The sequence below is a fragment of the Oryzias latipes genome, chromosome 2, assembly GCF_053564925.1.
Source record: "Oryzias latipes strain Hd-rR chromosome 2, Olatipes_Hd-rR_3.1".
Classification (NCBI taxonomy): Eukaryota; Metazoa; Chordata; class Actinopteri; order Beloniformes; family Adrianichthyidae; genus Oryzias; species Oryzias latipes.
Genome location: NC_136238.1, coordinates 7,121,345 through 7,137,869, shown reverse-complemented (window position 1 = coordinate 7,137,869; position 16,525 = coordinate 7,121,345). Strand labels below are relative to the sequence as shown.

Below are 16,525 nucleotides of genomic sequence, written 5' to 3'. Positions count from 1 at the left end.
GTTGATGCAAATTCAAGACGAATACACTCGACCACCAAAAGAAAATTCAGGAAGGGGACAGAACAAAAAGAGCATTTTCAGAGTAAAAAACTCAGGCAAACGCAGAACAGATGTCAGATTTTATGATCCAGACTTTTCCAAAGTCACGTCATGAAGAAAATTCCCGAGAACATCAAGAAGAGCATTCTTGCAATCAAACTGGTAACACTTTGACTTCCAGGATAAAGATTAGTATTTAAGGTGTGGTGGCAGATTTGCACAGGAACAGGGGTGTGGTTTTTATATTTTTAAAGAGCTGTAACATCAATGCTAACTTTATAGGATTATTATTACTTTTTTAAATATGTCACGATCCTTTGTGGCACCCATTTTTACCAGTTTCAGAAAGTTAAAAACAAAAAAACTGGCTTTAAATCCTTTCAATACAAACAAAACGCTCCTGTGACCTCTTCATCGTCCAATACTTTAACCATCACTGACATAATCCTGAGGACAATTATAACGACTAAGTATTAAGCCATCTTTAAGCAGCAAGTCAAATCCAGGGAGCTCCACGGCAGCTTTGGTTGAGTAAAACAACAGTTTATTTGGGGATTTGCAACATGCAAAACTCATTTAATGGACAAACCCACAAAACGCAACATGAACCGCTTCAGCTCGAGGTTTTTTTTTTGCTTCAGAGTGATATATTCCACCATGTTCCACCTTGGGAGTCTCAGCCACAATATGATGATAACCTTCAACAATCTTCATCTCTCAAAGGAGACACGATAAACAACATTATCTGCTGAAACCTCATCCTTTGGCTCTATAACACCACCATTGTTTTTAATGGTTCTTCAAGCTGTAAATAAAGCTAAACCCCGGCGAGGATATCCCTGGAATGTGACCCTGAGGTCAACAACTACAAACCACTAACACGAGCAGCACTGAACAGGGTCCGGGTAAACATTTTAGGGCCAAAACGCTGGCATCTGACAGAGGCGTGAGTGGGAGTTTGTTTGCATTTGAGAGTGGCGTTTCAGTCTCGTCAACAGTCTGTACCGAACGTGCGCGTCCAGGGAAAAGGCCGTCAAGTGTGCACGCCAATCCCCTGCAGCGGTTTCATAAGAACGCAGTGAACTCTCGGAGAGAACGCCGACCGAGCCAACGTTTAGCCTGTAAAATACTGGATGTTAAAGCAATCCGAAGAGTGAGGCGTAAATCCAACCTCTCCGTCTGAGTACAGTAACTCACACAGGACGGCTCATTCATCACTTGGAGTCTAACGTTTTTATATACAGCAGCCAGACGGCCCGTACATTTCCAGCGTTGTGGAAGTTCTTGACGCAGCTTTCTCTGAAGCACTCCAGCTCGCCTTAAGTGAGTTTTCTCAGTCAAAGAGCCATTAGTCACAATAAGACTATGAAACGGGCAAACCCGGTCATTTATCACCGCTCGCTCTGATCGACGTGGTGAGGGATGAAACCTAAAACCATAAATCATCTCCACCATCCATGATGTCCTGAATGTAGCAGGTGGATTTTTTTCTAATCTTAGATGTCAGGATCAAATTCAGAGGAATTACTCAACTCTATAAACTACAACCCGCACCTTCCCGGGGCGATAACCTCCTTAACCATAGCCATCCAGGGAAGCCACACCCTACTTGGTAAGTTTCACCCTAAAGAATAGTTCATTTGGGTGCTTTGATCGCTCCAAGTCATATTCTAGTGCAGTAGGAATATAGTGTGATTACTTGACCTGGCGGGACACACCTATGGCGCCAATTACAGAGCATTTGCTCAAATTGGCTAGAAATTAAATCCACCGTTTGTTCTACAAGATTTATTTTATCCAAGAACAAATTTATCGGTATATGTAAAAAAACAAAACCAAAAAAAAAAAAACCACAGATTATTTATATATATATAAAACACCATATCATGTATGTTTTTATGGATCAGTGATTTTGTCTACACCCTACGACGGACTGGCGACCTGTCCAGGGTGTAAACACAGCCTTCGCCCTACAGTAGCTGGTATAGGCTCCAGCAACCCCGTGACCCCGACAAGGATTCAGTGGGATCAAAAAATGGACACACCCATGAACTTGTTCACATGTACCCAAAACATCAAAGTCGCAATTCAATTTCTACAGTTTTTCATAGTTTTCAAGTTAACGGAATAGTACAATAACAGCCATAATTTGATAACAAGGTGTCGGATAAACAAATGTAGTTTCTCCCTGCAGTCAAGAGTCCCGATAGCTGTATCAGAAAAAATTATGTACCTTTAAATCTGCACCGGAAACAATAAATCTCTAATTTTTAAGAGTATGGAGTAATATTTATGCTACCACGTTGCACACAAAACTTTCTAAGTTGCAAATAAAAATTTGAAATATTTACCTTCAAAAAATTTTTTTACTTCCAATTTTTTTATTTTTGCTTTCAAAATATTTTTGCATTTGCAAAACCAATATTTTCGCATGTGCATGTGTCTCATCTCACTTTTTTCCTACCTTTGATTTTTCTCACATAAGTTTCAGTTTAGTGTGACACAACTCATGCGACAATATTTGTTTTGCAAATGCAAAAATATTTTTGGGATGCACAAAAAAATTGAAAGCGTAAATTCTTTTTGAAAAAACTTTTTTGAAAGCAAAAATAAAAAAATTTGAAAGCAAAAAAATAAAAATGAAAAGCAAAGCAAAAAAAATTAGAAAAGCGATTATTACATTTTTTTTTGTTTGCAACTTAGAAAGTTTTATGTGCAATGTGGTGGCATAAATATTTCTCCATATAAGATGGACCAATGTTTGTGTGGCGTATCCAAGGCAACCGCCATTTCTTCCTCTAGGAGAACAAATAAGGCCGCAACACTGTTTTCCATTTGATTTGGCTCCAACATTACCAAAACCAACAAACTGTGCTGTCACCGTTACCCCGAACAGACGCATGAAAGTCAAAAAAGAAAAAAAAAAACAGAAGGAATCGGACAATGAACTAAAACACCAGACGAAGATTCCTCGGGTTTAGGGTCACCTGCTCTCAAATCTGGACCGCAGGTCGGGAGCGGTCAAAGTTCCACATTAGCATATATCAGCAGAGTTGCCTGATGTGAGCACCATCAGTCAACGCGGGTTTTACAGGACGCCCATGTTTCCGGTCACATGCTCTCGAGTGAAGCCGCTCATCTGCAGTACAGTAGCAGAGGAAAAGGGGGTTGGGGAAAACACAGCAGTGAGAACCAGCCACCTGGTTTTGTCAAAGTCACACAGATTAATAGCTGCTTAAGAGGGTTTATGGACAAGGACTGAACAGCAAAGGGACCGTCGATGGATAAACAACACAGTGTGGCGTCCATGTTTCACTGGAGATAACAAAAAACAACAACAACAAATATAGGTCACGTCATCTTTTTTAAGACGAATGTACTTCTCTGAGTGTTAGATAAATCAAAAAAGAACAAAAAGATGATCGAGGTGCTTTTAAAAACAAAAGTATAAAAGACAAAAGGCACACTTTATGTATGAAGATGTTTGGGAGAAAATCATCCTAGAAGTCAGAAAATATAGAATTAAAACATTTAAAAGCTGATATAAAAACAATAATTTGCTGTTTGAGTACAAAACCAACAAATCACTATAAAAGTTAGTACTTCAAACATTTAGTAAAAAACTAACAAACAAAAAGACAACGTAGGTAACAAATCTGTTAACAATATTTGATTCTTCATTAAATAATGGTTATTTATTGAATAGTGGTTTATTTTTAAAGAGCTTATCGAAACAGACTACTAAAAAATGACATTATTTCAAATTCTCACTAAAAAGCCTTACATTTTTTCTTAAACTGACAGTGTTTTTTAAGTGTTACTGATTGAATTGCGAGTTAACGTAGTCAACGTTGGTTTTAGTGGTCTCAGGTTGTTTTTTTATGTGCAGCAAACAAGGTTGGGGGGTAGGGGTATCGTGAATAGGCTAACGTAGCAACCGTTTAGGCGGGCGGACTGTGTTTTACTGATAAAGTTGGGAGTTGGCATGGTCACAATAACTTTGGTTTTAGCGATATCAGTCTGTTTTTTTACGTGCTGTAAACAAGGTTGGGAGGCAAGGGTGTTGTGATTACGCTAATGTAGCTAACGTGGATGATGTAAGCCGTGTAACAAACTAGTTTTAAAGTAACTGGGAACACAGTAAGCTCTGACTTGCTGACAGACTTATTTCCGATTCTTTCCTATTCTTGCTTAATGCGCCTTTTCGAAAATTGACCATTCATTGCCTTAGGCGGGGGCCTATAGTGCGGGAAAATACAGTAATACAGCTTTATTTTATTTATTTACAATATTCTAGATAAGAATTAAACTCCTCAATTTTTAGAATAACTTGCAAAAAGTAAAAAGTATGATGACACTTTTATATGGGTGCTTTAACAAAACAAGAGGTTGGTCATTGTTTTTCTAACTAATGATAACATCTACAAAGACATTGACGGGCTGTAAGGTCAATGAGTTCATGTTTTTCTAGTGATGCATGAATGCCATAGAAAATGAGCCTAACTGTAAAGAACAGCACAGTCAACACAAAGAACTGTATCTGGATATCAAATTCCCAGCAATAGAAGGCCATGAGTTAAGTTGAAGTATTTATATATGAAAAGGGCAAAAGGAAGCACATGCTATCTGGAACAGCCAGAGACTCTGCGGGCCACAGGGAGTCTATCCAACCATTTGTCTTTGTTTGCAAATGGCAGGGGCAGCTGCCGCCAAAGGTCAGCAAAATGTTACCAGAACAAGGCTCTACAGAGGCCGGGATCAAGCAAAACAAGACAGCAACACGCCCCAGCGAGATGCTCCCCGTCCGTGCTATCCTTCAACTCACTGGATGGTTCCATCCAGTTTATTCTATATCATATCTGCAGAAAGTCCAGAAAATATCAAATTCCATCCCCCCTTCCAACAGCATTTGAAGTGCCATCCTCCCCCTACTTCACCCGCTTGTAACGCAACCTGGGTAAACCTACACCGACCACCATCAGTACCCCCGAGCCTCGTCTTTGGAGCTTTTATGTGAGGACACAAATTGCATGACTGAGTGCTGACAGACACGCAGACCAGGAGGCAGGTAAAAGAAATAAGATTTTAAAAAAGTCCCGTCCATCATCTTTAACAGGCTTTGGGTTCACTGCGAAGCTCGGACTGGTTTTCTCATCAACTGCATCGAGAGAAAAATGGAATTTTAAGAAAATGGGGTAAGAAGGAGCAGAGATGGAGAGCAAAAGAAATAAAAAAAGTGCTCCCCGATGTAACCTCATCCTGTCAACTTTAATACCCCGAAGAAAAGAGCAGTAAATCCCCTATAAGAGCTTTTAATCAGGCCACTGTACTGCTTTCTGACGTGATTTTCACCTGCAGAGCCGCAAACTTAATCCTCACCCTCCATAAAAGTCCACATAGAACCTCATTCAGGAATGTGCATTTACAATTTCACTACGGTAAAAACTCTTCAAGTTGAAGGGAAATTTCCCACCAGGGCCGTTTGGGCTGTGGTAGAGTTTGTTTCCCCCCAGATACTCTACTTTGTTTGGCAGCTGAACCTGAACTCTGGTACCGACCGAATAAGGTAGAGCCTCAGTCACATGCACCCACCCTGGTGTCGCAGGTTTTTGGGTTGTCAGGGCCCGTGAAGGGTTATAGAGTTGTCTTGTCCGTGCTGCCACCTTAAGGGGCGTCATGAAATCGTGAAGTAGTCTTAGGCTAATGAAAGTTGCAAACACTTGTGAAGTACGGGTGATTCTGTCGCCACACTATAGTCATTAGTAAGGTGCACATGCTGGCTCCTTCTTGACCCTGGATGGACGCCACACACAGGGGGTGTCCAGGTGTGCCTGAAGAACACCTGTAGGATGTCCACACAAGCCAGGCTACACAACCTTTTAAGTGAGCAGCACTAACGGGCTCCTTGCAGAGTCTGCCGGATTTGTATGGTATAAATGAAAGCGTTTATGTGTTCGCTAGCATGTTCATAGAAAAAGTTCGCTCTACAGGATTGGTAGGGGTTCAACGGATCACGTGTTACGTACAGAACACTAGCCATGGTTCGGAACACACCTGTACAGCCGATTTCCTTCATTTACTCAGGTATGAATGCTTAAAAGCAAGTTCTTTTTTACCAATCGGACCTGGCTGAGAGGCTTGCGCACATCTAACCCTTGTGCTATCTTATGGGGGTCCAGATGACCCCACCCTTACATTGATGTGTTCTCCCTACCATGACAAAGGTGGAGAGGATTTCATGGACACCAGTAAAGATCACAAATCATTGAAGAAAAAAGGTTCAGAACACTTTCTTGTGGGGTCCAGATAACCTCACTCCCAATGTTGAAGTGCCTTGGATAGCACAAGGGTGAAATTACTTTAAACAGAGCAAATAAACAGGTATCACAGAACAGCTGTACAGAAATACTTTAATAACTTCCCGTTATAATGATCATCTGATGAAGTCTGTCAGAGCAGAAAGATAGACGTTAGCAAGACAGCTCTGTCTTTTTTGTTTTTGGTCGTTCTTTTCGTGGTCCGAGCTCCATGGGACAGCTGGACAACAAGAATAATAGTTAATATGGAGGAACAGGGTCGGGCCACTCTGGTCTATCTCAATTTTCTTCTCAAAATACACGACTAGCACTACTTAGAATCACGGAAGTAGAATTTTCTAAAGACATGCAGGACAAAAAACAGCTGAAGATGCCTAAAGGAACACATCAGCGAGATCTCAGAAATGCTTTGGACGTCTGTTATGTCCGTCCAGACAAAAAGGGAAAATCTTGATTTGATGTTTACTGTCAGAAAAACTAGCTTGAAGGCCTGATGGGGGATGCAAAGAAAAGGCCAGTCGTTCTTTTCAACCCATTAATTTCACTGTAAAGGAGTGGATTACATCCCAACTGTCCTCCTTTCTGACTAAACCCAGGAAAGCTTTCAGTCCCGTGCTTTGTGGATGCAAATTAAGCGTGCCTTAAAGACACAGACGGTCTATTATCATGCCACCGAGGGGAATAAAGGCCGAGCCAAGTGGCTGTTTAGTGGCTTCTTTCTGTTTGTTTGGTTGTGTCTGCCAATAAATTAAAGTTATAGCATACCAGAATCAAAGCCAGGCCTCCGAGGGGATCAGAAAAGTCGCAATCTCACGACAGAAAAAATAAGATGCATTTAAAAACCCAAATGAGTAGCAAGAGATGGGAAGGAATATAATTCAAAAGGACCACAAAAACGGAAAACAGACCCAAAGATAAATAAAACTACAAAATGAAAGGCGAGCAGATGGTAAACAATGACCACCGAAGCACAGAATGTAACAAATGCTACCCGAAATGAGGAAAAACTTTCCGAGTGGGTGATGAAATGAGATGCAGGATGACAGAGAAAAATCTGTTTTTTTCTTAGATGAAAAGATTTTACCCCAATATGCTTTCACACTGAAACTTGTTTCCTCAGATAATCCTCTTTATTTGGTAGAAGAAAAAAAAAAAAATCAGAAGAAAAAATTAAAAACTCCACATCATCAAAAACATAACAAATGGTCTTATATTGACTTGCAAGTGAATAATAGTGTGCTTCAATGCAGTGTGAATGCAAACAGAATATCCAGAAAAGGTACAAACAAATGGGACTGGATGGTAAATGGAGTACACTTAAATAGCGCTTTACTAATTTCATTAAAAGGCCCAAAACGGTTTCACAACGGATACTTTAACACATGGGTGGGCAAGGCGGAAACCAAACCTCTTCCGATCAGAGGTCAACCACTCTGCCTCTGCACCACAGCAGAGAGAAGAAGAAAAAAAACTCTACATGATGTTAAAAAAATTATTTATAATAAAAAAACAAGGTTTAACACTGACTTGCAAGTGAACCCTGGTGCGCTTTACTACAGTGTGAATGCAAAGAAACAATCCAGCAGTCATAAATCTAATATCTAAAGGGGACTAGATGATTTTCTGAAAAATCTATCTCAAAGGTGAAGTTTGAAAGCAAATCAAAACACTTTTAGGGTGTTTTGATTGCAAACTGCATATTCTAAATGGCAACGCTTCACTACATTCCTCTCCAAAGCGGTTGACGGTGGGATTCCCATTAACCCACAAACATTCACACACTGATGGCAGCTCCACCGCCCAACATTGGTGCCAATCTATGACCATCAGGAGCAATGTGTGTGTCTTACTCAAGTGAGGTCAGAGGTCGACCAGTCTACCTCTGCACCACAGCAGAGGAAGAAAAAAAAAAAAAAAAAAACGGAAAACAAGATGTGTTGACCTGTAAGTGAACCCTGGTGCGGTTCACTACAGAGAGAATGCAAAGAGACAGTCCAACTGAACTAAATATAAAACGTACAATCAAAAAGAGACCAGAGTGTTTACTTATTGGTAAACACTTTAGTCCAATCTCAGAAGTGCAAAATGCTGCAAAGACTGACAGTTTTTTTTTTTTTTTTAAATTTTAGATTTTTTTCAGGGAAAGCAAACCTAAAGGGCTCCATTTAAATAGAAACGTCATGGTGGCACATTTAACTGCTCTAACTGGCACACCAACAAAGAAGTGAAGGTGAGCGCGTGGACGCACAGCCGCGGATGGATATTTGGTCGAGAATCCAGAATCTTCTATCTTCACCACACGACCTGTGGTGCGGCGCGACCACGCCAGGTGACTGCCAACCCGAGTGGGACAACACCATCGGCCATTACCGGGAGCGGAGATCCTCCTCCCGCCGAACAGGGTGGAGACTTGGACATCATTTTGCTGTTCAGCGGGATGCGGAGGAGAAAAAAAACAGCCAACCGCCACAAATCTGCCTATAAATGCGGATAAATGATGGGAGAAAACAAAGGGACTCGATCATTGTGGCTCCCGGGAGAGCCGCGGCTCCGTTTCCCCAGTCCACCCAAACGCTGCACACCCTTTCTCCCCCACACCTCCACAAGAAATTGGGCTCTTCAATGGCCGCGGAGGGGGCACAAACCGGCCCGTTCAACCCCCCACCAGACGCGTCATTAAAGCAGACATCCACGCCAGTACCCGTCTAAATGCTGGATCCGGTTGAAAAGTGCAGCCGCGGACACTTCGTTTCCCTCCCGAGGTCACATTCTGGGATGGGCTGCCAACCATATGAGCCCCAGTGGGACACCAATGCGCCGTTTCCACACATTTCACCCACAAAAATGTCATGATAAAATCCTCACATACGTGAACAAACGCAGGAATTAAACTACAAGTGAACTTACAATGAACGAGCTTCTTCACAAAGAAGGTCCGTAGTATCCCGTTTTCCCGCAAGGAGGAGTGAATTAACCTTCCCGTTTTCACTGGAACTAACCAAGAAGACTACGATTATTCTTAATATTGGGATTATTTCTGCGGGTAGTTTATCTGAAAGTGCCCGCTGACTGGCTTTCACCCTCCGCCTGGCCCGCAGTCCACGGATCTGTTGCCATTCTGCTTCTCTTCTCCCGCAGCTGCTGAGGAGACGCGCGCGCGCCGCGCCGTCGTTTCCTGTCCAGCCCAGCGCCGGACGCTGCCTTCACGGACCGCCGGATAAGTCTTATCAGAGTCCAAACACTTAAAACTAGAAAAATAGACTGTCTGACACTTCTTTTAATTGAGTTATAATGATGTATAAATAATCAACTATCTATTTGAATATATGAAGTAATACTTGTATCTAAAAATGTATTTTTCTGAGGGATTTTATGAGGGGTACTCTGTTGTCTTTGCTCCCTTAATGTGACCAGGAACAGCAACAGAAACACAATAGTACAAAAACTATTGTGGTGATGGATGTAAAAAAATAAAAAAGCCCGAACAAAACCCTATAAACAAATTCAATAAATACACAAAAAATATACACATCTCTGCAAACACAACATCATTGTGTGTCACAAAATGCTAGAAACACAAGGAGAAATTACCCAAACCAAAAATAACAACAGAAAATCTGAAATTAAAAACAAAACAGAACTAATACTTAGAAGAAATTGAATCACTAAAAAGTTTAATTTTCCACAAATCCTTATTAACTCCCAATTACACTGAAAAGTAATTAAGACTGATGGGAAAAGAGTGTGTTGCTGCCATCTAGTGGACAGTACACCGGATGGCAATTCATGTTTTCCCCTCATACAGTATCACATACATGTGTCTACAAATATTATAGTAGTTTGTAAAAACTATAGTCTTATTTTTGTGTACTTTTGGATACTGGAGTGTATTTTTAAACCATCAGATTCTCACTTATCTTCCCAAAGTTTAAACTAAAACTCTGGAAGTTTTTTTTGTTTCTTTATTCCTGAGTCAACTAAAAAGTCAGTATTTTTAGTTAAAAATCTAACATTTGCCAGAAAATGCAGAATTCGTCAAAAACGACAGGCGACTGAAAGTGTTCCTCTTCCTACCATAAACGACAATGTACTTTTAAGGAAATAATACACCAAAAAGCAAAAATAATATGACATTTTTTGGCTGAATGTCTGTTATTAGTCAAGCAGTGCCATTGAATGCAGCTTTGTCTGTCTAAACATCTATTTAGTCACAAAAATGCATCTCTTTTTCACATTGAAACAAAATGTATTTTATCTCATTGATCTGGTGTAAAGATCAGATCATTTTTATTCTTAAAATCAGGTTTGTTTACTTTACAAGAAGAAAACATCAGATTATCCTAACAGCACGAGTGCAGTTACTTTACATATCCACTAGATGGCGCCAGACATGTTCTTTTTTTTCACATTAACTTGCAATTGAACATCAGCTCAGCCTTTTCTACTCGTTTCTTTCTTTCCAAAGGAAGTTTTATTTGTTTATTTTAAATGTATTATCATTTTATTTTTAATTAATGTTGAAAACACGCTATAAATAATTGAACAAGCACACATTAATGCCAAGAGGATAACGGTGACACACCTTCAAAACAAGAAAAAGCATACAACGAAATACAAGAAATGAAAACAACAACATAAATAAATCATAAAGTTATGCATCCACAAGCCAAGCAAACCCCAAAGTGTCTTGATAGCTCAAATGTCTGAAGAGATTTTCACAAATCTAATATAATTTTTAATTTCACATAGCAAAAAGGCTGAATTGAGTTTTTTTTCTAATGAAAATGTGCATTTTTGGATACGAAATTGAGACAAAATGATAAGTAGATTAATTACCTTTGTATTTAATGAGAGCTGCTGACAAAACCAAACAGTAGATCTTTATGTGAAATAGGAAAAGTGTTTTAAAACATGTTCATAGCGGAAAAAAAGGAAAATTCTTTCCACAAGATGACTGTATACTTAAAATGAGTGAGAAGAAGCAGCTTCATGTTCACATTTACTCTATTCTATTCTCGTTTGTATGGGATATTACAGTTATTGTGAGGATAATTTATATATATAAGAGATCAAGGAGTCTCTTCTTAATGCACGCTTTGGTTAAGCTTGACGTCACATCAGACCATGTGAACTGTGCCCGAGTACACTTCTCTTATTACAGACAGAAGATTTCGAAGGAATCGCCAAATTCTACTCCAAAGCCCAACTGATCAATCATCCCACCTCCAGCCAGAGATGCTCACAAGCCTCAAAACTTTATTTTTTCCTTATTTTTTTGGTCACAAATTGACTATAAATTCCATTTGAAACTACTTTTGGGGAAACAATAAAAGCCAATTGGTGTTTCTGCATTCCTGATGCAAAAGAAAGCTTTCATTTTCTTTTACACCTAACAAGCATTTCCTGCTAATCAAAATGAGAATAAAGCCATAAAGATTGAACACAAGTCCTCATCTCTCTGCAGCTGAAATAAAGAGAGAATCTGCTTTAACAGAGTTTAATAATATTCAAACTGAGGCTGGAAAGGAAGTGAGAGCGGAGATAAGAGGAAGGATGCAGATCCTGAGAGCCCACAGGAATATCTGTATAAAAGTCCACATCACACGACGAGGAGGATGTTAGGCCGGCTGTCGTGCTGCAACAAGCCACAGTGATTACACATCAGTCGTGAAAAAACTGGAATTGATTCTGGTGCCTGAGAGGTGACAACGATTCCATTTATTAAGTCAAAACAGAAGCGTTGTTTTTTTACACGTCAGCTGTTTACAGTGACTGTAACTTTCTACGTGACACCTTTTAGTTTCTTAGAAATATATTTTCTAAGCCACAAGCCAGCAAAAACATTTCCAAGAATGAAGCCACGCCCCCTTTTGGTGACCAACAAATGCGTGAATAGCGACTTGGAACATGTGACAACATGAAATATTTCACTGTCATCACTCTTTTTTTCTGTCTTAGATTTTCAGGAAAGCTGAGTTTTGAATTGTTTTAGCTCTGCCCCTTTCCCCCTCTTCTGTTAGCATTTGTTTTGACATTTTACATCTTGCAATAAAACCTGTTTTGGAAACTAAAATGTCTTAGAAAGACAATAAAATTTGTTGTAATACATGTTTTTATGCACAGAAGCATAAAAAAAGCTAGAATCACATAAATAATGATGATTATCATTATTAAAAGGAGAAAATATCATGTGGAGCTCTGTTTATTTATTATGATCAACAGACACCTGCATGTTTAAAAGCCCACATAACACTTTAGGCTTTTATTCTGAAAAACAAAAGACAAATTCTTACATTTAAACACCCTCCGATAGACATTTAAGTCATTTCTGAAGGTGTTTCAATCTTTCTTTAGTCACAATCTGCAGATAATCTTGAATCGATCAAATACTGACAGTTTTGATGGTTCAAAGCCGCCAACAGGTGAGTTTTCCTCCAGAAATTGGAGTTTTTTTTACTCGTCAAAGTTGGAGTTGTTTTAGTTGGGAGAGACTTTTCTAACAAATCAAAGTTAAATCCCACTTTAGGCTTTGAGCTGCTGATGGTTTTGAGGCTGCAGGTTGAAAAAAAAGCCTTAAAGTGTGCAGATGTTGTGTGCAAATCAAATGTTGGGAGGGAACGGAAACTCGAGCAGAGGAGGCGTCTTTTTTCGACAGGATGTTTTCTCTTCAGAGGTCGCCCTGTGAGGCTCAGACTCTGCAGCGCCGTGGGAGTGCTCGCTCTGATCTGATCTGAGCCAGAACATGAAGTGAGGCCAGCACGTGCAGCAGGGAAAGCCGGGGCGGACCGCCCGCAAGCCGAAGAGTCAAGCTTCCTTTGCAGCCGAAGAGCCCTCCATGGAGACCAGCTTGGAGTTCTGAGGAGGGGAGGGAAACTTTAGGAAGCAATGGCGGGATTTTGCTGGACCCTCCTGGTCCTGATGCTCTGCAGGACATCTCACGCCTCTCAGGATCTAGACACCAAAGGTAAAAAGCAAACGAAGCATGGAAATGAAACATCCAGCTGATGGAAAAAGTAGATAGTAATGGGGAAATGAAGTGATTTTTTGGGTTAAATCCGGGCTGGAGGAACATCTAGTAGGGTGATTGTAGTGGAGCACTTTCACCTTCTGCAGCTCAGAGAGAAGAAACAAAAAAAAAAACCCTGAGTGACACATCATCCAAGTGGATGACTCAGAAAGCCCAGTGGCTCATGTGCTGGTATCAGACCGATTCCACTGGGGGAGTGGGGCGCTCGGCGTGGATCTCATCGATTTGAGAGGGAAAGAAAAAAAAACAACCTTCTGGTTTGGTGAAAACTCTCAACGCTTTTCTCCTCAGACGTGACGCTGAAGCGGGTGTTCGTGCTCTGCCCAAACTTCACCACCCAGCATGTTCTGTTCAAACTCACCATCAACCAGGAGTTGATGGCGACGTGCGAAATCAAGAACAGCAGCCAGATCTTTGAGTCCCAGCCTTCCAACACAGACGTGGAGTTCAAGAAGACCGACGCTCTGGTGGGTTTCGAGCTCCGGGGGGCCATGGCGAGAGCCGACGTGGCCTACAGATGTGATGCCGACAAAAAATTCCCCCCACCCTTCGAGTCCTTTCCCAACCATAGCTGGTTCCTGGTCTTCCATGAAGGTACGAGCTCCAAAGGTTTCCTCTCTGGAATCTGGGGGCGTTTTGGTGACAGAACGTTCTCTCTGCTTTATCCAGAAACCTGCACCAATCCAGAGGCCTGCCAAGAAGGAGGGGGAGGAGGAGGGCAGCTGCTGTGGGTGTGGGTCACAGGGGTCACGCTCCTCGCCACCTACGGCCTGGCCGTCACCGTCGCCGCATTTGTCCTCTGGGTGAGACGTTTCCTGAAATTGTGCACATTTTTCGTTTGTTTTGAACGGGTTTAGATGTCAAAATAAAGCTCCATTCTTCCCGCTATAAAAAATTAAAAACAAACAAACATGGAAATCAAATACTTTTGGGTTCAAACTGCGACTAAAAATAAAGAATTTTTGTTAAAGTTGAGACTTTCAGATGTAAAAGAAGCAACTTTTATTAATAACTACATGTTCTGTCCAGGAACATGTAATAATTGTCATCACTGCAAAAATATCTGCATAAATATCAAACACAATGAAATGACTTAAAGCGGCGTTTCATGGCGCTCGCTGTTCCCGCCCTCATTGGCTGAGTGGCTGCTACGCACACCTCACACTTCCCTTCTAGCTCCACCCCCCTGGTCTGAGCTCCATGTGACAAAGTCAATTGAAAAAAACAACACACATTTTTCAATATATAGTCTTGTCTGTTGGTTTTATCTCCATAGCAACCGTTGTATTTTTTGGCCGCCTGGTGGAGACGAACCAGTGGATGTCATTTTTAGAAGAATCGGCAAAAGTAACATTTTTGAATTTCCTTAGCAACGGAGGTTTTTTTTGTTAACCACGCCCACATTCCTAATATGTTCATGTCATGTCATTTCATTCAGCCTGAGCCAGGGATTCATGTGCTAAACTGCCATAATATTTTCGTTAAGAACTCGCGAGCAACTTTGGTGTGCTCGCAAATCTAACGCCGTTCAAAAAAACCAACATTTTTCTTTATTAAAAAAGTTCACACACACACACACATACATAAGTACGTACGTACGTACATACATATAACTTTTGCTGCTGCACTTAAATTTACCTTTAAATATTGCCAAAAGGAATCATACCTTTTTACTTTTCTTTTTCTTTACGACACTTGATTCGTCATTTCATTAGAGAAAAGAGTCACTTTGCTGAATTTTAAGGTTTCGTTTAAATTTATAAATAATATTTTACATCTTTTAACACAAATTCAGTCAAACTTTCCTTGTCAGGATGCAAAAACAGAAAAAAGTTCTGCACTTTTTTGGGATGTTTTTGTGGAACGGAATATGAATAAGTGAATTCAGCGTGTCATATATTCAGACGTGTTTGATCTAAATACCTAAATTAATCTGACTTCGCATTACATAGATCCTTTCAAAGTAAAACTTTACGTTTATTTGTAAAATACCAAAAATGTGAGTCATTTAAAGACTTCAGTGACTAACTGATCAACCGCTTTGTTGTTTTTATTACAGTTAAACTGATTTTAAACACATTTTCCACAAATAAAATTGAAAATATCAAAATAAAACAAATGTAAAGTGATAAACTGTGGGTTTAAAATGTGATTTATCTTAAAAAGAGCACATCTGTTTAGCTCCAAACAAGCCAGACCTTCTTTGTAGAAAGAAGAGCTGCATTGTGAGGAAGAACGTTTAAGGATGTGAATGTAGTAAAACAGGAAATAATTAAAGTTATTGTGACAGAAAGAAGCAGATAGAGAACAGGGAGAAAATTACTCTTTACTTGTTCTTATTCTAACACCGTTTTTGTAAGAAAAAAGGTCTTTAAAAACTGATGTTTCCCCCAAAATGAGATATTAAGCACCTAGAAATAAAAGTTCTATTACTCTATCAGTCTTAGACTGATTTAGATTCCCAGCAGGGATGCCTTTTATAACCTTTAAGTAATTATTTTTACGTTTTAAGCCTTTTTTTATTTGCTGTTTTTCCTGTCGCACTTTAACAATGTGTCCCGGATTGGACAGAAACTTACTTCACCTTAAAAACTTTTATTTTGAAATCTCACTCCACTTTTTTATCATTGAAAGCATAAACCTGCAGGAAAGGGTGCATCCACTGAGCTGTCCCCCGTGTGTTTCAGTTCAAGCTGAAGGATGCGGACTCCCAGAACGACTACATGAACACCAAACCCAAAGCGGCCCGCAAGAGAAGAGGCCTTCAGAACCCCACACCCAAATACGTCTGATCTCTACACACCCTGGAGAGCTTCATTTACGTTCTTCTGGATTGTGTGAACTTGCTTTGTGTGCAGAAGTAGCTCTTGCGGTGCATGACACAATAAAAGGTTTCTGGATGGCTCACTTCCTGTTGCAGTGGCTCATCGTTTCTGTGACACGTCTGCTGTTGGGAACCCCTCTGTTTGTGGTTGAAACAGCAGGTGGTGCCTGAACGGGGGGGATTTAACCGCATTCGAAAGGGCTTGTCTCTGCAACTGAGCAGAGAAAGTAAACAAAAGCTTTTAATGGCAACTAAAAACGTCTGTTTCTGACATCTGAGAGCGCCGCTGAGGCCGCCGATCTGCAGCGTTTCCTGCCT

The 16,525-nt window shown here is 40.4% G+C and overlaps 2 protein-coding genes across 7 annotated transcripts in view; one reads left to right on the top strand and one right to left on the bottom strand.

The window, feature by feature from the left end:
• Positions 1-9,538, bottom strand: part of raph1b (Ras association (RalGDS/AF-6) and pleckstrin homology domains 1b) — a 46,353-nt gene extending 36,815 nt beyond the window's left edge. For 2 of the 6 annotated variants that reach the window (XM_023966019.2, XM_023966031.2), the window contains exon 1: positions 9,264-9,523. The gene's annotated coding sequence lies outside the window, so the exon portion shown is untranslated. Of the gene's footprint in view, positions 1-8,726; positions 8,800-9,263 lie in introns of those variants that run through there. The other 4 variants (XM_023966034.2, XM_023966038.2, XM_078931613.1 and 1 more) reach the window with 4 other exon arrangements.
• A 3,487-nt stretch (positions 9,539-13,025) lies between these two features.
• On the top strand, positions 13,026-16,290 carry LOC101154847 (uncharacterized). Its single transcript, XM_004066604.5, has 4 exons — positions 13,026-13,320; positions 13,675-13,977; positions 14,053-14,186; positions 16,071-16,290. Exons 1-4 carry the CDS (start codon positions 13,242-13,244, stop codon positions 16,173-16,175), a joined length of 621 nt encoding a protein of 206 aa, XP_004066652.1. The 5' UTR covers positions 13,026-13,241; the 3' UTR covers positions 16,176-16,290.
• The last annotated feature ends 235 nt before the right edge of the window (positions 16,291-16,525 follow it).